This window comes from Muntiacus reevesi, chromosome 14 (assembly GCF_963930625.1).
Source record: "Muntiacus reevesi chromosome 14, mMunRee1.1, whole genome shotgun sequence".
NCBI lineage: Eukaryota > Metazoa > Chordata > Mammalia > Artiodactyla > Cervidae > Muntiacus > Muntiacus reevesi.
In genome coordinates this window covers 35,629,969-35,653,180 of record NC_089262.1, presented here as the reverse complement: position 1 = coordinate 35,653,180, position 23,212 = coordinate 35,629,969, and the positions used below count along the sequence as shown (strand labels likewise).

Genomic DNA, 23,212 nt, shown 5'->3' with positions numbered 1-23,212 from the left:
ATTCCTGGGTCAGCCAGATCTGCTGGAGAAGGGATCTGCCAGCTGCTGCTGCTGCTGCTAAGTCACTTCAATCGTGTCCAACTCTGTGTCACCCCATAGACAGCAGCCCACAGGCTCCCCCGTCCCTGGGATTTTCCAGGCAGGAGCACTGGAGTGAGTTGCCATTTCCTTCTCCGCTACCCACTCCAGTTTCCTGACCTGAAGAATTCCATGGACTGTATAGTCCATGGAGTTACAAAGAGTCGGACACCACTGACCAACTTTCACTTTAGTGACTTTAGTGGATGTGTAATGGTATCTCACTGTGGTTTTCATATATATTTTCCTGATAATGTTGAGCATCTTTTATATGCTTATTTGATGTTTGTATATCTTTTGGGAAATACCTTTTAAAAATATTTTGTCCATTTTTTATTTGGGTTATCTTATTTTTGAGTTATAAAAGTTTTTATATATTCTGGATAAAACTCTTGAGATATATGTATTGTGAATACTTTGTCCCCATGGTGTGGCTTGCTTTTTTGTTTTTCATTTTTTAAAAAATTATCTATTTATTTATAACTGTGTTGAGTTTTAGTTGCAGCATGCAGGCTCTTTGTTGCAGTGCTAGGGCTTTTCTCTGGTTGTGGCGTGGGGGCTGCAGAGAGCATGTGCGTGGTAGCTGTGGTGCATAGGCTTAGTTCCCTGAACAGGGATCGAACCTGTGTGTCCTACATTGGAGGTGGATTCTTAACCACTGGACCACCAAGGAAGTCTCTGCTTTTTTGTTTTCTCAGTGATATCTTATGAAGAGTGGAAGTTTCTAATTTTGATGAAGTCCATTATATTTCCCTTACGGTTGTATTTTTTGTGTGCTTAAAAGATCAGAAAGAATTTCTCTTTTCTCGTAGAAGTTTTACAGTTTTAGCTTTTATACTTAGGTCTGATTGAAGTTAATTTTTATGTAAGGTATGAGGTAAAGGGCTAGGTTCCTTTTTTGGTTTTCAGTTATTCAGGTACTATTCCTTAAAAAAAGACAACTACCCTTTCCAATTGAAATACCTTCAGCATGTATTTGAGGGTCTGAGTTCTGTATTCTGTTACACCGATCTATATGTCTATTACTTTTTTTTTTGGCTGTGTCTTGTAGCTTGTGTTATCTTGTGCTGTTCTACATATACTATCAGGTTGTGAATGAAGACTGTTCTCCTTCTTTTCAAACTGAATGCTTTTTATTTCTATTTCTCACCTTATTACACTGGCTAGAACCTCTAGTACAAAAGTTCCGCAATCAAGGATTGATCCTGGGCCCTCAGTAGTGAAAAAGTATCAAGTCCTAATCACTGGACTGCCAGGAAATTTCCCTGTTCTTAAAAATGAACATGATTTTTTCAACTGTGTTCTTTATTTCCCAAAGAATTCTTGAGCTGTTCTGATTTCTTCCATATACGTTTTAGAATCATTTGTCTTCATCTACATGTAAGTCTGCTGGAATTTTGATTGAAATTGTATTGAGTCTGTAAATCAGTTTGGGGAGAACTGCCATCTTAAGCATGTCACATCTTTGAATCCATGGTCATGGCATAATTGTCATTGTTTTAGATCTTTTAATTTCTTCGTAGTGTTTTTTAGTTTTCTGTGATTGGGTCTTGCCTATATTTTTGTTGTTTATCCCTAGATATTTCATATTTTTCTAATGCTGTAAGAAGTATGTTTAAAATTTCATTTTCCAGTTTGATACTATTACATAGAAATATCTATTTTTATATACTGACCTCGTAGCCTACAACCTTGATACCTCATTTATTAGTTGCATTAGCTTTTTTATAGATTCTTTAGGCTGTTCATATATATTACCAAGTTGTGAATGAAGACAGTTTTCCTTCTTTTCAAACTGAATGCTTTTTATTTCCACTTCTCACCTTAGGTACTGGCTAGAACCTCTAATACAGTGTTAAATAGAAGCTGTGAGAATGGACATTTTTGCCTTATTTATAATCTTTTGGTCTTTCACTGTTAAGTATGGTGGTATCTGTAGTTTTTATATACATCCTTTGTTAAATTGAGGAAGTTTTTTCCCTAGTCTGCTATTTGATAAATGTATTTCCCGCATCCATTTGAAGATCATATGATTTTTATTTTTTATTCTGTTAGTATGATGAATTACATGTATTTTTCAAATGTCAAATCAATTGCATTTTGGGGATAAACCCTATTTAGTTGTGGTGGACTATCCTTTTTAGATCTTTTTTTATTCAATTTGGAATAAGAATTTTTATGACTGTGTTCATGAAAAATATTGGTCTGTAGTTTTCTTTTTGTTGTTGTTTTTTTGGTCTGTAGTTTTCTTGTAATATATATTTTTTTTAGTTCTTGAGTCAGAGTAATGCTGACCTCTTTAAAAATAGAGGTTGAAAAGTGTTTCCACCTATTCTTTTCTCAAAGAATTCCTATAGATTTGGTATCTTGTTCAATAGTGTTTATTAGAACTAACAAATATTGTCACTTAGACCTAACAGTATCCTTTTTGGGAAGGTTTAAAATGACAAATTAAGTTTCAAAAGTAGTTACAACATAGACTTTTGTCAGTTGTGTCACATTGAGTGATAGTATGGTTTGATTAAATTAGAATTAAAAAAAAAGTCCATTCATTGCATTGTTGCTATGTCTTAGTCTTTTATAATCTATAGGTTCCCTTTCATTTTTTTCTTTGCAATTTCTTTCTTTCTTTCTTTTTTTTTTTTTTAAAAGATTTATTTATTTATTTTCAGCTGTGCTGGGTCTTCACTGCAACACGCGGGCTTTCTCTAGTTTGTGTGGGGGCTGCTCTTTGTTGTGGTGCCTGGGCTTCTCACTGTGGTAGCTTTCGTTGCCAAGTGCTGGCTCTAAAGCATGGGCTCAGCAGTCATGGCACATGGGCTTAGTTGCTCTGCAGCATGTAGTATCTTCCCAGACCAGGGATCAAACTGGTGTCCCTTGCATTGAAAGGCAGAGTCTTAACCACTGGACCACCAGGGAAGCCCTTTATTTCTTTTTTAACTGGGTTGCCTGTCCTTTAGAATTTTCTACTTTTTGTGTTCTGTCTCTTGCATCCCACCTAATGTCATTAATGTTCCTCTTGACCTACATTTCTTATAAAATGATTTGTTGTTGTTGTTCATGTCCAACAACCCTATGGACTGCAGCACACCAGGCTTCCCTGTCCTTTACCATCTCCCCCAGAGCTTGCTCCAACTCATGTCCATTGAGTCAGTGATGCCATTCAACCATCTCGTCCACTGTAGTCCCCTTCTCCTCCTGCCTTCAATCTTTCCCAGCATTAGGGTCTTTTCCAATAAGTCAGCTCTTTGTATCAGGTGGCCAAGCTATTAGAGCTTCAGCTTTAACATCAGTTTTCTGGTAAGAATATATTACGGGTGGTTTTGGATACTTAGACCGGAAGTTAAATATTTCTGGCTATCTCTTTGTAATGTCAGCAGACATTGATTATCATTGCCTAGATTTATTGTTTCATTAAAGGCCACAATATGGTGATAATTGTTAGAATTTTGGTGCTAGAAAACATCTTTAAAGAAAAACTTCTCATCAACTATTTTATACCATAGAGATGATTTATGTAGTACAGGCAGTTTATGTATTGGAGGCTTTGTTCTCCCTCTTTATTTAGCACTTTTCAAAATAATAGGTTGGTTGTCCAGTACCCTCCAAAGGTGACTCGTAAGTGTTCTGTTTTATTTTTGTGTCATTATGAAGTCATGCATTGAGATATATATATGCTATGTTTCAATCCGTGCAGTTATTGTTCATATTGATGAATATAATCCTGAACTTTAGTAGATCGTGCCAAGTTCACTTTTTTCAATGGTTCTAATTTTGTATCTGAATTTCTAAAGCATACTTGGTATTTTCAGGCTGTAAAATTTTTATGAATATGATTGGTATATAAGGATATATATACACATATATATGCAGTGAAATTACAATAATTGTGATTTCACTGCTTAATTCATTTTTAAAAATTTGTGACATTAAGTATTGATTTTTTATTATAGAGAAATATGATTTGGCTCTCTTTCATTTCTTCGATATATTTGCTTACTATTCCTGCATCCATTTTCAATACAGTTGATTGTAATTTTGACCTCAATCTATATTCATTGTTAATATGACTAGGTAATTATTACACATAGTGAATCTCACTGGATCTGTTATTTTCGTTTTACTTTTCGAGTATGTCTCTCTGTCTTTCATGGAGTCAATAATTGCCTTGTTTTTTCGTTTCTTAGTTTCCTATGTAGTGTATATTACAAATATCGCCTCTGACTAATAGAAATAGAATACTCCCCTCAATATTCCACATATAAAACAATCCATTAATTTTCTTTTCTTTCTTTCTTGGTTTTAATCTAGAGACATCCAGAGCCCCCTCTCCTGCCTTTTACAGTTTTACTGTGTTCCTGTGTGGATCTGTTGCCTTGAGTTCTATTTCGTCATTGTTCTTGGAATTCTCTTTGCTTCCTCCTTGTACTAAACTCGAGAAAGAGAAATGTTTACCCAGTTGTTCAGACTTCAGTGTAGGGACTTGCTGTGGCTGAAAGTTGTTATGACACAGGTTTGAGTGCTGGGCTGTGTCCTTCTCTTTGGTGGTGGAATGGGGTAGATGACCTAAAAGGGTAAATACAAGGTTATGAATGAATGGTAGAGATACTGATATGAATACAAGGACAAGAAGCCCAACTATCTTTCTCTGTTTTCTTCTTTTCTTCCAAAGTCCTTCCAGCTTAGAGCTAAAGCCCCGTGTGTGACCCAGGGCAGCTCCAGGTTAAACAGTAGGGTCAAATGTTCTCTCTTGCTCTGAGTCTCTTTTTTTTGCTGATTCCATTTCTGGTGTATCTGGAGAGCAATCATGAGATAATACTTGCAGCATCCTAGAGTCAGGTTCACTGGTATGGGAAAGTGAAAGTGAAAGTCGCTCAGTTGTGTCTGACTCTTTGTGACCCCATGGACTATACAGTTCATGGAATTCTCCAGGCCAGAATACTGGAGTGGGTAGCCTTTTCCTTCTCCAGGGGATCTTCCCAACCAGTGGATCAAACCCAGGTCTCCCGCATTGCAGGCGGATTCTTTACCAACTGAACCACAAGGGAAGCCCAAGAATACTGGAGTGAATAGCCTATCCGTTCTCCAGTGGATTTTCCCTACCTAGGAATCTAACCGGGGTCTCCTGCATTACAGGTGGATTCTTTACTATCTGAGCTATGAGGGAAGTTATGAGGGTGGTGGGAAGGGGGAACTATGAAAGCAGCAAAGTTCATGGCTTGTTTTATTTTGAAACTGACAAGTACTTTTGGGAGAAGTCACTGTTTTGTGTAGTGCAGCTATTCTGCACTAAGTCTAAGGCCAAAGGCATAGTTCACAGGGAATACTACTGTGCCTTGAGTTTTCCATGGCCCTCTGTGTCTATGGCTCCAATAAGGAACTTGTGGAGAGAAGTGGGTGTAGTTTGGGAAATGCTTCTTGCATTTCATGGTTTTCTAGTCAAAGTACCATTTGAATTGCTGTATCAGTATCACAATTTTTTCTGACTTAACCTGGTTGGTTAGATTATGAGATTGTCTTAAAGATCATGAAAGTAAAAAAGGAACGTGTTAGTCGTCGCTCAGTCGTGACCGACTCTTTGTGACCCCATGGACTGCAGCCTACCAGGTTTCTCAGTCCGTGGGATTCTCCAGGCAAGAATACTAGAGTAGGTAGCCATCCCCTTCTCTAGGGGATCTTCCTGACCCAGGTAACGAACCCGAGTCTCCTGCGCTGCAGGTGGACTCTTTACTGTTTGAGCCACTGGGGAAGCCAGTGGTGTTACAGTTATCTTCCTGTCTACTGTATCCTGTTGGAACCAGATAGAATTTAATACTAACCATTTAGATAATGAGAACTGACCTACAGAAAAAGTTAGGGGCTCTGAATGGTCAGAAACACTTTTACCACAAAAAACTGTCTTTGCATAGCATAGTTGGTAAAGCTTATAAATAAACATGGAATAGATGGTGAACAATGTTGAAGTTTTTCTTCCTTTGGCTGTTCTTTTTAGAGTAAGCCAGACTCAACAATAAAAAGACATTGTTTTGGACTCAACTGTATCCTCTGAAATTCACATGGTTAAGCCCTGACTCCCAATGTGACTGTATTTAGAGGTGAGCCTTTAAGGAGGTAATTAAGGTTGAATGAGGTCGTAAGAGTGGGCCTTAATCCAGTGTGACCAGTGTCCTCTTAAGAGACGCCGGGGATGTGTGTGTATGTGTGTGTGAGTTGCTTAGTCGTGTCCGACTCTGTGCAGCCCCATAGACTGTAGCCCACCAGGCCCCTCCATCCAGAGAAGCCCACGTGGTAAGGCAGGAAAAAGGCAGCCATCGCAAGCCAAGGGGAGAGGCCTTGGAGAAACTACATCTGCCAGTGCCTTGATCTTGGACCTTCAACCTCCAGAACTGTGAGAAAATAAACTTCTGTTATTGAAGTCAGCCAGTTCATGGTGTTTTGTTACGGCAGCCCTAGCAAACTAATACAGACATATAAACCAATTTAAAAATGCATAGATGATTTGAATGGCCATTTCTCCAGAGAAAATCTACAAATGGCGAGTAAGCATATGAAAAGATTCTCAACATTATTTGTCACTAGGCAAATGCAAATCAAAACCTCAGTGAGACGCCGCCTCATACCCATTGTGTGCTCAGTCATCGTCATGTTTGACTCTTGCGATCCCGTAGACTGCAGCTCATTAGGCTCCTCTGTCCGTGGGACTTCCCAGGCAAGAATACTGGAGTGGGTTGCCATTTCCTCCTCCAGGGGATTCCCCCTGATGCACGGATGGAGCCCCGGCTCCTACATCAGCAAGCAGGTTGTTTACCACTGTGCCACCTAGGACAGTGACATTGAGATGGGTGGATTTGCTTGCATCAAATGCATCTGACAGAGTACATGGATCACAGACTGAGCGTGAACAAGGGGTGATTCATGAGGGCCCAACTGAGCCATACTTCATTAATCCAAGAGAGTGGGGAAGTGAATGGACCAGGATCATGGGGAAAGGAAACCCTTCTGGGGTACTGACCTGATCAGGATGGACCCTCTGTGCTGGTCATACCCATTAGGATGACTATAATTTAGAAGACAATAACAAGTATTGAGGACGTGGAAAACTTGACATTGCTGGTGGGAATATAAAATGTTGCAGTCACTTGGGAAAATGTGGCAGTTCCTCAAAAAATTAAATGTGTAGTTAATTTATGACTCAGCACTTTCACTCCCAAATATATAGAGAAATGTCTGTCCCAGATACAAAGGAGTATACCCCCCCCAAAGTTGTATACAACTGTGGCTATCAGGATTATTAATAACAACCAAATTTGGGAATCAACTCAAATGCCCATCAACTGATGCATGGATAAACAAAATGTAGTATGTTCACACAAATGAAATATTCAGCTATAAATCAGAAAGTACTGATTCATGCTATGGGAGTGAAATTCAAAAATATTATGCAGACAGTAAAGACCACATATTGTATGATTTCATTTATGTCCAGAATAGGCAAATCCATAGAGATGTAGTGGTTGCCCTGGTCTAGGGGGAAAGATGAATTGGGAGTGACTGCAGATGGGTATGTGGTTTCTCTTATTCTGGAATTAGGAATGATGGTTGTACTCTGTGAAAATGCTACAATACTTTACAAGGAAAATTTTATTATATGTGAGATTTATTTCAATTAAAAAAAGAATCAGCTAGAATCAGCATTTTGGGTGGTGAACCTGAAATAAAGGATGAGTGAGCATATACCTTGACTAGTATTGCTAGCTTCTGAATAAGACTTTGTTTTTCCTCCCATGAACATGGGTGATGAATATATTCATTTATATATAAATCTAAACATTGCTGACAAATGTCTGTCTAGTCAAAGCTATGGTTTTTCCAGTAGTCATGTATGGATGTGAGAGTTGGACCATAAAGAAATCTGAGTGCTGAATAATTGGTGCTTTTGAACTGTGGTGTTGGAGAAGACTCTTGAGAGTCCCTTGGACTGCAAGGAAATCAAACCAGTCCATCCTAAAGGAAATGAGTCCTGAATATTCATTGGAAGGACTGATGCTGAAGCTGAAACTCCGATACTTTGGCCACCTGATATGAAGAACTGACTCATTGGAAAAGACCCTGATTTTGGGAAAGATTGAAGGCAGGAGGAGAAGGGGATGACAGAGGATGAGACAGTTGGATGACAACACCAGCTCTGGGAGTTGGTGATGGAGAGGGAAGATGCGTGCTACAGTCCATGGAATTGGACACGACTGAGCGACTGAACTGAACTGAACTGAACTGATATGTTATCTCATTGTCTATATACATGGAAGAAAAATAAAAGCCTCTTTAACAAGTAAAACACTCTCTGAAAACATTGTGTTTAGTCTTTGGTTGTTGTTTAGTTGTACAGTCTTGTCTGACTCTTAGCAACCCCATGGACTGCTGCACACCAGGCCTCCCTGCCCCTGGCCACCTTCCAAAGTCTTTGGTTAGCATGGCAAAATAGAACACTTGAGAAGTTTCGGTTTGTTTGTTTTTTTCCTTTTCCATTATGGTTGATTACAGGATATATTTTTTTAATGTATTTATTTTTTAATTGAAGGATAATTGCTTTACAGAATTTTGTTGTTTTCTGTCAAACCTCAACATGAATCAGCCACAGGTATACATATATCCCCTCCTGTCTGAACCTCCCTCCCATCGCCCTCCCCATTCCACCCCTCTAGGTTGATACAGAGCCCCTGTTTGAGTTTCCTGAGACATACAGCAATTCCCATTGACTATCTATTTTACATGTGGTAATGTAAGTTTCCATGTTACTCTCTCCACACATCTCACCCTCTCCTTCCCTCTCCCCATGTCTAACAGATCTCCTTTTCTGAGCTAGCTGAAAATCACTAAGCTATCAGGTCTATGAAAATGACAGTCTTGATTTTCTGGTATCATTCAAAAATATCTTTTAAAAATTGCAAAAAAAAATTTATAACCTCACTCCTGGAGATTATTGCTGCTCAAAGTATGTTCTCATACTGGCAGCATCACTATACCTGGGATACACCGCAGAACTACTGAATCAGAAACTTAGTGTTTTCACAAGCTTTCCAGATGACTGATGCAGGCTAAAGTTTGAAAAGCAGAGATCTAGAGAATTTACAAGTAGGAAAGGCCACAAGTCTATGCTAATGGTTTAATAATAAATATTTAGATTATTTACATGTAGCAAGTTAAGCATAATACTGTCTCCATCCATACAAACTGGTAATTTTGAGCACAATTTGCACTCAGATCTTGGTTTCTAAATGCTATTCTTTATTAAGTGGCTCCAAGGCTTTGTGCTATTCTTGCAAGTTTACATTGAACATTATTTGTAAAATAAAGAAGTTAAAATATTTCAATTTAAAAAGATGGAAGATGACCTGAAACAAACACACAAAAATCACACAAGCTTCCAAAACTGATGACATGGAACTCCAATTGAGTGTATTTATTTATTATAATCTCCAAAATAATTTCAGTTGGTACAACTGCTTCTTAAAACCACATTACTGTCAGGCTCAATTTAATTACAACTAAGCAATTCACAAAGACACTATAAGCAACAAAACATGCTCAATATTTCTTTGAGAAAGGTGCTTCAGATGTGTATACAGCATGACTGGGCATTACACAAAACTTTTAGAAGATGATTCTTACATGCCCAAGTTTTGTACCCCTTCTGTTGTGACATCTGTGAAAGGCTAATTTAATCAGTCCTTCCACACCTCCCTTAAAACCCTTCATGGTGCAATCTGCCTTTCTCTTAAATATCAAAGAATATTCTAAGTCATTCCTTAGGAAAGTAAAACTATACACATTTCCAAGGGGGAAAACAAGCTGCTTACTTTTTATATTACACACTTCAATTATGGGTTACTAACACTTTTTAAAAGCTTTGTTACATTTTAAAAAGTACCAGCTAATGAAGACAAAAGTACAAAATATTTATCAGCATGTTAGGTTCTCCTGAAATCACAGTTTTCTGGATAGATACATGCAGCATCACTAAACATTTTTCACTATGTATTACACATAGCTTGGAAAGAACTTTTAATATTTTGGCCTGTAATGTCCATGTCTTAAATAACATTTTGCTTTATTCCTTTAATAGTGCTAAACTTGTTTTAAAAATTTGTATTTATTTTATAGATCTGACTCACTGAATTTTCAACACCATGGCCTGACCTTGGTTATGAAAAATATCTTAACATCTGCAACTTCAGCTGGTTATACTAGGGGGAGAGGGATTACCACAACTTTATTATACCTCGTGTTAACAATAAACCTTCTCACAGAGAAGAAAATACTTTAAATACCTTAAATCATATTTACAACAATAAAATTCACATTTCATGCTTTAGTGAGACCCTTAAATCATCCACAAGACAGTCCTTTATGGTTTATTGGAATAGAGCCCTTCGGTACATGGACTTCTGCCGTGTGCCACATATAAAGCTCTTGATTTTATGAAAATAGCAAAACTTATGCTGTCCGCCTGTCAAGTAGAAAAACTGAGGGTCCATCTTCCCAGCCATCAAGTTGTCACCGAAACGCTATTATCACAGCGAGGTGGCAGCCAAGGCTTCGGACCTCAGGACCCAGAAGGAGCAACTCGTCTGTCTGCAAAGTGCTCAGAAGCCCGGGTGTTTTCTAACGTGATAGGATGAAAAGAGCCCTCTCAGCACTGGCCAAACGGTTCACTGATGTGTCTGTTGCACGGGATCTTCGAAGCTTCCAGAGATAGTGCTCTACGTCTTCCCTTCACTACTATATACATTTTTCGGACAAGTTCAGCGTTTCGTTGGGAAACGGGACTTGCAGGGAGCTCCCCTTGGGGGCGGGCCCAGCCCGGCAGCTCCCGCCCGCCTCGTCCACCAGCAAGAAGCTCTCCGAGTCCTGCCCCTGGGAGGAGTCTGAGGTCTCCGACCCCCGCAGAGTCCTGAGCGAAGTGCTGTCCAGCTGGGTCAGGCCCAGGCCGGGCACTCCCGGCAGCAGGCTCCTGCCGCCCCCGAGGCCGTTTTCGCTGAGTTCCGGCGTGTACAGCAGGGTCTGCGACGTGCTGCTGATCTCCTTCAGCTCCCGGGAGAGGAAGGAGCGGGAGTGGCCCGACACGGCGGAGGACGTCCTTCTGCTGTCCGAGCAGGGCGGCCCCGGACGCTCCCTGCGCGAGCCGCCGATGCGGCAGAAGAGGCATTTGATCTTCTCTATGGCTTTACTGAGCACGGTCTTCCGCAGGAGGATGTATATCCAGGGGTCCAGGATGGGGTTCACAGACGCAATTCGGATGGCCTGCAAATCCGGGTTTTTGCTGATGACTGGCTCCAACTGGGGCCGATATAACTGGTTGACGAACACCCGCACCTGCGTGAAGGAGATGCCCACGTTTAGTGTTTAGCATTCATTCATCAACTGGGAAAACGTTTGCGTGCAACGTAGTAAGTTGTGCGTGCTGAGTCGCTCAGCCTGTCCGACTCTTTGCGGCCCCATGGACCGTAGCCCGCCAGGCTCCTCTGTCCATGGGATTCTCCAGACAAGAATATTGGAGTGGGTTGCCACGACCTCCTCCAGGGGATCTTCCCGCCCTAGGGATCGAACCCAGGTCTCCCGCATTGCGGGTGGATTCTTTACCGACTGAGCCACTAGTAACATTAGCTGCCCTGTTTTCTATTAAGTGCCAAGAGGGGACTTCCCTGGTGGTTCAGTGGTTAAGACTGGTACTTAACGATGGAGGGCGCCTGGGTTCAATCCCTGGATAGAAGAACTAAGATCCCACATGACTTGGTGCATGGTCAAAAAAAATTTTTAAGTTAAAAAAATAAAAAGTTCCAAGAAAAGAGCTGCGTATATAGAACCAGGAAGACCACCAATTACCATTTATCAAGTTAGTATAACTTATGAATATCTTCTCTAGGTCAAAGATGGATAAAAGAATGCAATGTGTGTACAGGTAAGATAGGCATAAAGGTTCCTGGAGAAGAATTTTATTAACTTCATTTCTGTGCTTTCTCACAGAGTAGTGAGAAACTTTTAAACTTGGAAATTTTAAACCAATATTTGAATCTATTATCATCTAGAATGGCCAGAGAATTGTTTTTATTTTCTCTATATGAAGCTGTTCCCTAGTTATAATAATAATAATAATCTAGTGTTATCAACTCTTACTTCAAAAACCTTTTCCAGAAACCAATTATGTGTCAATAAATAAATAATAATAAAAGAAGAAAAAAAGAAAATCTTTCCCATTTTTTTTTTCCTCTAACTGCATTCCTCACCTAGATTATTGCATCAACCACCAAACTAGCTTTCCCATCTCCACTTCCTGTTCTCTCCAAACCATCCTCCAACCTGCCACCAGAAGATTATTTCTCAAATGCAGATTTGATTATGCTACTCGGCTGCTAAACCTTCAGTGGCTCCCTGCTGCTTGGGAACTATAGTTCTGTTCAACATCTGCCACTCTGAATCCATCCTGAAGCCTCCACTGGAATCCACCCCTCCTTTGTATCTCTGGAGCATTTTAGAATAAACAGCCAGGAGCACTCTGGACAGACCAGACTCAGTGAAGAGAATATAAATTTGTAAACTGGAGGAAAATTATCATTTTATTCCTTAGTGGAAAAGGCACTTCTTACTTTCTCTCTCTTTTTTAAAATTAAAGTACAATATTATGTAAATGACAGGTGTACAGTATAGTGATTCACAATTATTAAAGGTAATACTCCATTTATAGTTATTATATAATACTGGCTATATTCTCTGTGTTGTACAATATATTCTTGTATCTTATTTAATACCTAGTAGTTTTACCTCTTAATTCCCTACTCCTATATTGTAGCCCCCTCTCTCTCCCCACTGGTAACCACTAGTTTGTTGTCTATATCTGTGAGTCTACTTCAAAAAAGCACTTGTAAAACATACACTTCCATATTTACTCCTAAAGAGTAGATCTTAAAAGCTCTCATCATGAGAAAAACATCTTGTAACTAAGCATGGGGATGGATGTTAATTAGACTTATCGTAGTGATTATTTTGCAACATAGATAAATATCAAATCATTATGCTATGCACTTGGAATAAATATGTTATATGTCAGTATCTAAATAAATATATGTGTATATAAATACACACACACACAAGACACACACCAAAAAACCCAAAATTTTACTGTTAAAGGATGATGATGCTATCTGAGTCTTACTTCTAATTCCACCAGGATCATTATATAAAAATCTCACAATAATTCATATAAAAATAGTGGTTTTTAAGATAATACAATTATTTCATAATTATTACTTGCCATTAGTAATTATTTTAGGTCAGGGATAAGTAAGAGGTGAGTCTCACAGCCAAGAAAGATGCATTAAAAACCATAAAAAAGAGAAAGAACTATAAAAGCATAGCTGAAGCCATTTAACTAAGGGCAAATATGTCTAACATTAAGAAGAGTTGATGACACTGCCACTTTGTCATACAGTATAATAATACTTATGGTGTATGAATCACTAAGAAAAAATAGGGATATTTTAGAAAGATTTATAATAAACTGGATAAAAAGAAGTCTAAAACATGTAAATAAATCTCATTAATCTGCAAAAGTCAATTTACACGACACATTTCTAAATGATGCTAGATCAATGGGATGTAACTGTATTTCTACTTCTTCCTATACTGGAATTTAAACCTCAATCAACTACAGGTCTATAATCCTTTATCAAGAAGTTGCTGTTGTTTTGATATTCATTTGTTGTTTTTGGTTGCAAAACCTGAACTGACTAGACCATGATGCTATTTATAATTTTATTTAGTCCACTTGATGTGAATATTCCCATGTTTTGCTCCAGAGGTACCACTCCAGTTTCTGATGGGGATATTACATATTACATAGTAGATGACTAAATTACTTTCCTAAAAGCCAAGATATTCTGAATTTAAAACACACTTGGTCCTAAATACTTTGGATAAGCAATTACATACAGCCCTGTAACTCTCATAGAATAAAATAGTGAAATGGCTCTAAGATGAAATTATTCACTTGATCTCTGGAAGACAGCTAAATAAAAAGTGTACTAGAATGAACAACAGTATTTGATGACTACTCTTTTTTTTTGGCCAAACCACACAGCATGTGAGATCTTAAGTTCCCTGACTAGGGACAGAGCTCACAGCCCCCTGCAGTGAAGTTCCTATGAAGACAACTCTTAAAATATTTTTAGAAACTATGCTTGTATAAATGATTCTACCAAGACAAAGGATGACTGACCTTCTGTCCTTTCAAAAACCAATGGAACAAAGCATCTTGGTCTCTTCCTACCATATTCTTCATTGAGGTTCTCAGCTGTGCATGGGCACAGAGATTTCCTCAGGTCTACAGACCTTTTCTCAGATGAAGTGCTACTGAAACCAGGAAGTTCTGAGAACCTTATTTAGATCCCCCATCCTGTTGGTGGCTGATCTGGCCTGGGCCTCAGGTCTCCAAATGACTTTCATTTTGCTTTTTCTGTTTTACCAGACTAACTAGCTTTCTGCTTAAGAATTATCTCCTGACAATGGAATTATTGGTAAAATACAAAGCATGAGGTCTGTACTTTACTCACATCACACAGTAGGTTCTTTTTTTCCCACACAGTAGGTTCTTAAGGGTAAAAGAAATGATGGATTTAAATCTGGATTTAGGATGGCATCATGAACTCAATGGGCATGAGTTTGAGCAAGCTCTGGGAGATGGTGATGGACAGGGAAGCCTGGCATGATGCAGTCCATGGAGTCACAAAGAGTCAAATGGGACTGTGGAAATGAATAACAAAATTTTCTCTGTAGATAAGATTATTTGAAACTGCACAGAGACAATTTAACTTACTTTTTTAATTTCTGTTGGGCTGTATTATTTTCAAGAGGATTAAACAATATCATATATATTAAAATAAATAAATAAAAAGGGACCATTTCCAGGCCAAAAATAAATAAATAAATACATAAATCTGGATTTAGTATTAGGCCCTCCCCTGAGTGTAGCCTCTAGAAAAAAACCCAAGGCAGAATTTGGGTGAATTTGAGACTTTTAGCCAGTAGGTGGCAGTGTTGCTCTACTTGGGAGTTGGTCCCACAGCCCTCCCTAAGAGGCTTGCCCGGCCACTTCAAGACCCTCTTTCAGAACAGAATTTTAAATCTAAAGTTTGCATTTCTTAAAATTTTAACATTGAAATGCTTCATTGGTAGTTGTTTCTCTCACCGCTTCCTCGAGGGAAACACATTTATTACTAAAAGGAGGAAATTTTTTTAACACCTGAAATGGCTACAGAAGGAATGAAATTTGTAGCTATTTAAGGGAATGAACTAGGAGTTATCGTTTATTTTAATTCCTATGACCCTTCAGAAAAGTCAGTGTTGTAAAAAAAATTAATAGTGAACTTTCATAATCAAGGTGTCAAGAGGCAAGCAAAGAATTATTTTGTGGTTCACTTGATGCGCAGTAGTAATTAATTGAAACTACTGTATAAAGGCATGAAAAGGAGACTTATTTCAGTGTTCCAGGGGGTGCGTGTGGGGGGGCGGTGGGCAGAGGGCTCACAATTAATATAAGCTAGCGAACCTGGTCATTTCATGTCTTCTCAGGAAAGCAGAGCTCATGGGGTAGCAACAAAGATGAGTATGGAAAGCAACATTCCAAATTTATATGAAAACATTCTCAAAAGCTGGTAAAATGATTTGAAAAAAATGAAGACGGAGATTTCCTTTGCAGCATGATCTCAATGGAGACTGACTTGAATAGAGAAAAAGAAGACAAAAGTGAACAAAAGCTCCATGCACTTCACTAGATTTCAAAAAAAATCACAGCCATCTCTGCCTCACTTTAAAGGCTTTACTTGATTTGCTTCCCCAAAGGTATAGACCCCAGATTAAGATGGGACCATCCACAGCAGGACTCCAGCATCACGGAGGGAGGAGAGAGCACTTTTCTGCAATTCTTGTCCAACAGGCTCTGTATGTTACACAAATAAACGTGTTCAGGCAGTTTTCAGTGTTGGAAGAGCGTGCTGCTGAGAAAACCGAACCTCTGAGTGGGAGGCGGGTGGGGGAACACCTTAAAAGAATTCGCTGAAAACAAACAACGCATATAGTCTGTTATAATTTCATTAGTCTATTTCTTCAGTAGATGCAGATTTGCACATGTGGCTTGTTGTTAGAACTGGCATACACAACAATATTCTAAACTTGTTGAGGACGGCTAGAGATTAGGATTCAGGAACATAACTTGGAAAAAATATGATAAACCCCAAATTAAGTGTGATGACGGGAAAGCTATAAGGAAGGCTACAGGTTGTAAAGATAAATGCCCAGTTCTGTTCAAATCCTGGCTCTCTGCTCCATATAATTTATGAGCAAAATCATCAAAGGGCTTAGTACAAATATGTGGAAGCTTGGCTACTGTGGACTATATCAATAATATGAAAACCACAGCTTAGAGGTCGTTTTGGGGTATAGTTAATGACGCGGATGGTATCTAAAACACATACTTCCTGTTTAATGAATTAACCTGTCGGCAGGGAATGTCTAATTGAAAAGGAATGTCGAAATTTTGATTAGACTGATTTGGTTGTTGACTGTCGAAATAGAAATGCTTTCCAATAAATGACGGGAACCTGTGATTGGATTTGTATGTGCTCCTTGTTCTGTTCTGAGCACATGAAAGGAATGATCTGTGTGTGGTCAGTTATCTAACTGCCCTGTGAAGGGTCTAAAATTGACACAGCGTTACTAGAAATTCTTCCCACCTCTTTTTTTTTTTTTTTAATTTAGTGACAAAAGTCTCTAAGTACAGGAGAGTGGAGAGAGTTGGTGGTGGAATGAGAGCTCTGTTCTCCTTCCCTCTGCATCACTGACCGACTATTTAACTGCAGATCCACTGCTTCACCTCTACAGGTCACTGTGTACACTGAAAATTTACTTCTCAAGTGTTTAGTTTCTTTGAACCCTTAACTTTCAACATTCTAACAAGAACCTTCAAGAATCACTTCAGCTCTGGGGGAAAGATATCTTGTTAGCAGATGTTCCATAAAATCAAGCCTTGACAGGTCAGCAAAGCATGGTGAAAAGAGTCTTAGACTAGGACTCACTCACAGCCACCCAGGAAATAGCATGAAATGAAGTCATTATCTGCAGTTGAGGAATCTGAGATACAGAGACAGCGAAAATATTGGTCAGCCCTCTTTTCTTCCTAGCGCTTTTTAAAGACTCAGAAGAGAAGCAGGGAAAACAACCTTACTTTTATGCGCTGCTCCAGTCTTCAAGGTACTACTCCTGGGTCTGCAATTTTATGTTTTGGCTAAAATTCTGCTTTTGGGAATTGCTACTTTTTTAAAATTTAGGCAAAGTATTTGAAAAATAATCAAATCCTTCAGGTTTTGCTGTAATAGTGCCTGGATTTATGCCATTCTTCATGGACCTCTAGATGTGGTTTTTAACTCATCTGCAACCCCATCAGTTTCTTTTAGTTTCCACTTCCAGTCTGCCGGCAGTAAACAAAAGTATATCTATTTACACAGTTCTCCGCTCTAATAAACCTTTGTCAATCAAATGCTGATGAAGGCTTATACAGACAACTAGTTTATAGTAAGGAACCAAATAAACACTTAAAGGAAGCTATTTTCCTAAGTTTCACTCCTCCCAGGCAGAAGATTAATCAAACTGGCCCTTCTACTCTTAATAGAGGTGAAGGCTTGCTACTTCAGAGTAAGAAGAAAGAAAACAGAAGAAACAAGTAAGCAATAAATACTGCCATAGCATGCCTGTGCATGGGGAAAAATGCCTTTCAAACCCTGTAGTGTAACCGTTTAGCCCTGAGGCCAAAGACTGGATTACAATAAATCTAACATTAGTAACAAAATTAGGTACCAGACATTGATCCAGCTGCAGCATTTAACACCAGGACCTTAGGCTGTCTCACTTGAATATTTCTAAAGAATTCATTCCCTTTTATTTATTTTGAGCATAAACTCTTTCATTTCTTTAGCTTCTCTTGTATTTCAAAAAACCAGAGACTGCTTATAAACAGAACAGACAAAATGACATTAACCTTGTCCCACTAAACCTTGTCATGCAATGTTCCCTGTTGATTGTATTTACATCTTTTCTCTTCATTGCTTATGACTCACTTTAGAAAATTTTGCAACTTCAGCACAGTTCCTTATATAACTGCAATTAATTTTTCCAACCTTTCTCAAATTTCCATTCCAAGTTCTATTTATGAGATATATATATTTTGGAGAACAAATTAAAGTTGACTTTTATACTAAATTCAATATCAACTGCCTTTAAGAGCCACTGTCGTTTTTCTTTCTCTGATATCTGAAAGACAAAAATGTGGCCGCTTTGCAGTGATGCTGGTTTTCCTTATGTATTGTAAGTCAAGATTTTGGAAATTGCACATAAACTGTATTTGCTCTATTATTTCCAAAGCATTTTAAATGTTTGGAAGGGTTTAATTTGCCTCAAATAGGATTACCAACTAACTTGATTTGATAAAGTTAAAAGAGATTCTTCATTAGTTTCCTTGAAACTGAAGATAGATCCGACTGCTTTAAAAGTCAGAGTTCAGAAATTTTCAACTCAAATTACAACATGAATGTGAGAAATGTGGAAAAAAACAAACCAAGAAAGTTGTAAAAGTGATCCAAGGAAGGCTACGGTTGTGGATGCTTCACTTTTAATTCTTTCAGTCATTGCTAAACTGTGGGTGGGTGTGTAATATAATGACGTCATTCTTATCATTAATTTACAATTAAATCTATTCTGAAGCTACCATTACTTGTATGATTTCTTATTACTTACAAAGGTTTGTCTATGTGTTAACTTCTCAGCTGAGCCATTTTCAATTTGCAGGGTAAAAAGACTTAATATCACTACACAACACTGACCTCACAAAGAGTAGACAATCCTTGTTAGTTTAAATGTGGTCGGTCTGCAAACCACAAATATAAGTCCTATAATTTCTTGCCTCTCGTTTCTCAAATAATGTCAAAGGTTTTGTGATAAATGGCTTTGCTGTCAGATCTACCATTTCAGCCCATAAGAGGCTTTGAAGAGAACAGTTCATCTGTGACTGTGTGGTCATCAACAGCTTCGCATGCTTGCCTCCAACCAAAACACAGTTTAAAAGTTATGTGCGTGTTGCTAAACCTCTAGCTGTGATTCCTCAGTTCCTTAAAGTGGATGTTCTGTAAATAACAACCACTCACTCTGGCATTTACTGTTCTGTAAAACAGAAGGCAGAGGCCACAGAAGGAGGCCCCAGCGAGACAGTTGTTTCTTCTAAAATCTCCCTCTATTCTAAAGGTGCCATTACAGACAGTAAAATATGTTTATGTGGCTCAATTAACTCTGTAAATTATCCTGGGTCCTGGGACGGCTTAAAGGCCCTTCTGGCCAATTATATTTACTTCTGTTCATACAAATTGGCAAGAAGCTACTGTACACTGGCTCTCTGCCACCTTGGAGTTCCATTTACAGATGGAAGGAATTTTATCCATCTGTAATTTTATATTAAAATATTTTATTAGATACAATATCAATTTTATGATATAATATTTTTATCTTAAAGTCTCTGAACAGTATTAGTAAGGGAAAAGATGGAATAATAGCCTATAACATGTATTTTCTCATGGTCTCAATCAACATTAAAAAAACAAAACAAAACCAACTTTTTCAAGTTGATAGTTTAGAATTTCCAGGAATGTGGTGTTTTCAGATATAGAAAAACTCGGGACTAGTGGCTTTCATGAGAAACTCTAGATGAAGTATTATGTGCATCTGCCCATGGGTTTCCAGTGCAAAGAGAGGAGAACTAGGCAGACTTTCAAACTTTCTGCTTGTAACATTTTAAAACATTTGAAAAGTTAACGCACAAGCAATTTTAAAGAAGATGGTGTCCTTAAAATAAAGCGTACCAAAACCCAAACTCACACAGTGTTTCGAAGGCCAAAATTAGAAGTGCTCTAGGAGGGAGACATGACGTCATATTACAGAAGCAGAGTTGGGGTTAGATTGGTCTGAGGTTCATCTCAAGTTGCAAAGCTTTGGTTTGGCAATAAATAAGGTGACCATCTCTAAAGCCCCATCTCTCTAGAAAGGCACTCTACCTCTCACAGTTGAGAATGTGAATTCAGTACCCCAGGTGCATCAGTCTGCCCTCAACAGGTCCCCGGAAACAACTTGCTTTCCGGGCCCCTAGAAAGAATGAAGCTCTGGGCCTTGCCCGTGGGGGGCCACATGTGCACCGAGATGTTTTCCCGGGGTACTCACTGCATGGCACAGAGCAAGGAATTGAGCTTGACAGTCTAGTTCTGCGCGATTGTTTTAAGCAAGTCACTCCCAGTGTAAAGTGCAGGAGTTAGACCAAAATGCATCCAATATCCCTTCAAGCTCTAGAATTCGACATAAGCTACCAAAAGAAAAAAAAAAAAAAAAACGGACATAAATCAACACTAAAAACCCTACTACTGTAAGGAGTGGACACCAAAGAAATCAGCGTCCCCGACGGTTCGGATTCCGCCTGAGGATGGGGCTCAGTCACACTAAGGCGGTTTCCCCGCCACATCTGAGCGCAGCGCGTGTTCTCGGAAGGCTCAGGGCCACTGTCAGGCAGCCAGAGGTAGGGGCTGTCCCGGGAGGGAGAGGAAACCAGGCTTTCGGGGAAAGAAACTCGGCGATGTAGGGGAAAGGCACCTGCTGCACCTCGCTAGCGACGAGGCCTAAAAGGAGCCTGGGTCTGCTCCGAGAAGCCAGCGTGCGGACCCCAGCCCCGACCTGGAGGAGACACGTCGGTGGCCGGCGGCCGAGGAGAGGGAGAGCAGGGAGGGGCGATGGAGGAGGGAGGAGGACGCAGGAAAGGGCCGAGTGGGGCCCGGGCCCCTGCCACTCACCACAAGAGGGATGGAGCAGATGAGCACCACCAGGGAGGTGGCGATGAGTAAGATGACCATCTGGATCTCCGCGCCCGCGCTGCGGCGGAAGCTCCGGCGGCGGCGAAAGTCGCTGAGGCGCGGCAGGGCGGGGGAGGCGGCGACCGGGGCAGCCCGGCAGGCGGTCGGGGCCAGGGCGGCGGCGGCGGCGGCCGCGGGCTGTTGGTGCTCGGTGCCCAGCGAGGTGCGGCGCATGAACTGGCGGTGCATGCGGAGCAGCGCGCCGCACACCAGCACGTTGCAGAGCACCGTGGCGAGGATGAGGAAGGAGCTGAAGCCCGCATACATGTAGGAGAAGGCGGCGTGTGCCGTCACGTTGGTGGTCCAGTCGATGAAGCACCAGGTGGCCGGGTACTGCAGTCGCGAACTGCCCAGGCCCATGCTGGGCAGCGCGCAGAAGAGCACGTTGGACGCGTAGACCGCGAAGAGCGTGAGCCCGGCCAGCCGCTTGTCCACGTAGTGGCTGTAGAAGTAGGCGTGGTTGATGGCCAGGTAGCGCTCGATACTCATCGCGCAGATGATGCTGAGCCCCGACAGGCCGAAGAAGAGCAGGATGAAGGTGCTGTATTCGCACAGAGCGTGGCCCCCAGGCCACTGGCCCTTCAAGTAGGTGGCGATGGTCACCGGGCTCACCAGCAACGTGCCTAGCAGGTCGGTGACCGCCAGCCCGCATACCAGGGTGTAGAAAGTCGTCTCCTTCTGCTCTTTGCGCGACTTGCAGAGCACCACGATGGCCACCAGGTTGCCCACCACCCCGAAGATGAACATCACCGCCGGGATGGTCACTGGGCTGTTCAGTGGGTTGGAGACCTGGGAGGATGATGCATTGGTCCCAGGGGCGGTCATGGTGGTGGCCGACGGTACACTGCCTTGGAGTGCGAGGCTGGGTCTGTGGAGAATAGGAGACAGACGAAGAAGCGATGAGAAGAAATTACCACTTGCAAAAAGGTGTCAGGCCCGCTCCCAAGAAGCAATATGCTGATGAGATCGGGGGAGCAACTCGATCCAACATTGTGGACTGTAGCCACTTACCAACTACAGCTACCGAAATCTCCAGGCTCCGGATAAGTCCTGCCGGCAGCACCACTCTACCGGCATTAATATTTATACGTTGATACTGTCTTTCTCTCCTCTCCCCAACCCAACTCATTCCACTGCCAAGATGAACAAGGCCTATCTCAAGGGAAAAGTGGCTTGCTCGTTTTCCCGACAGATTCTGAGTCAATAAAAGTCTCGCTGAAAACAAGTTATGGAAGACAATTTGAATAGAGCACTCTTCATTTCCTGGCTACGCTCAAGGGGCGCCCGCACCGCTCTCTGCCCAGTGCCCCCGACCCTATCTCACCTGTGGAAGCCGCGGAGGTTGCAGTTACGTAAGCCCCAGGGTCAAGCCTCAGCTGTCCTGGACAAGCCTTCAACCCGCCCTCAGCCGTGCCCTGCTCAATGTGGAGCCTGCCAAAGCTCTGCCTTCTCAGAGCCTGCTCTCGGTGGCTGCCAGTTTTCCGGAACTGGGGTCAGTGGTCAGCTTTCAAAAACTTGAAACAGAAGGGCAGCGAAGTGGGTCAATGAAGCCCGATCATGGATTGCTTTTTTCCTTCGTCTTTTCCTTCGTTTCTTCAAAGACGATCCAAGCTTTGCGGAGCCCGCGGGAATCGTCCGCGGGCGGACAGCTCTCAGGTGTGCGGCGGCACGCGCAGGTGGCACCGAGCCTGGGTACCCGGCTCGGGCCGCCCTCCTCCCCAGCCCAGGGCAGCGCGGGCGGCTACCGGGGCTGGCGGCTACAGCTGAGGGCGCTTCTGACGCCCTGGGGGCAGCTTGAGGTCCCCTCGGCCCGAGGCGCTGACCTGGGGCGGTTCATCTTCCTCTCGGGCTGCCGGGTTTCCAGCTCCGCTCTTGCCGGTCCAGCCTCTGTACAAACTTTTCTGCAGCTTCAAGTTTCCCTGGCGGGGGCGGGGCCACACAGCGCGCGGCCTGGGCGCCCATTGGCCAGATGTGAAGTGGGCGGGGCGCCCGCTCTCTCCCGTGCGCGGCGAGGAAGCGCTGCGGGGCGGAGGGCGGGGCCCCGGGCGGCGCGGGTGCCACCACGCCTCCGCCGGCTGCTTGCCTGCGGCTTTCCAGCCCACCGTGGGGCTGGGATGGTGTGGAGGCTTGGCCACCCTGCTCTA

The 23,212-nt window shown here is 41.4% G+C and overlaps 1 protein-coding gene across 1 annotated transcript; it reads right to left on the bottom strand.

Moving 5' to 3' along the window:
• Positions 1-9,500: 9,500 nt before the first annotated feature.
• On the bottom strand, positions 9,501-22,944 carry PTGER4 (prostaglandin E receptor 4). The gene is made up of 3 exons (XM_065905596.1): positions 22,393-22,944; positions 21,009-21,936; positions 9,501-11,451 (listed from the first exon to the last, which is right to left on the bottom strand). The coding sequence occupies exons 2-3, from the start codon at positions 21,891-21,893 to the stop codon at positions 10,858-10,860; spliced, it is 1,479 nt and encodes a 492-aa protein (XP_065761668.1). The 5' UTR covers positions 21,894-21,936; positions 22,393-22,944; the 3' UTR covers positions 9,501-10,857.
• Between the last annotated feature and the right edge of the window lie 268 nt (positions 22,945-23,212).

What these genes read in the sequence shown, in the direction of transcription:
- PTGER4 (XM_065905596.1), bottom strand. Translation starts at nt 21,893, where the DNA reads ATGACCGCCCCTGGGACCAATGCATCATCCTCCCAGGTCTCCAACCCA. An exon ending in TCTGCTCCATCCCTCTTGTG is followed by an intron (nt 11,452 to 21,008) that starts GTGAGTGGCAGG and finishes TCCTTCACGCAG; the next exon opens with GTGCGGGTGTTCGTCAACCA.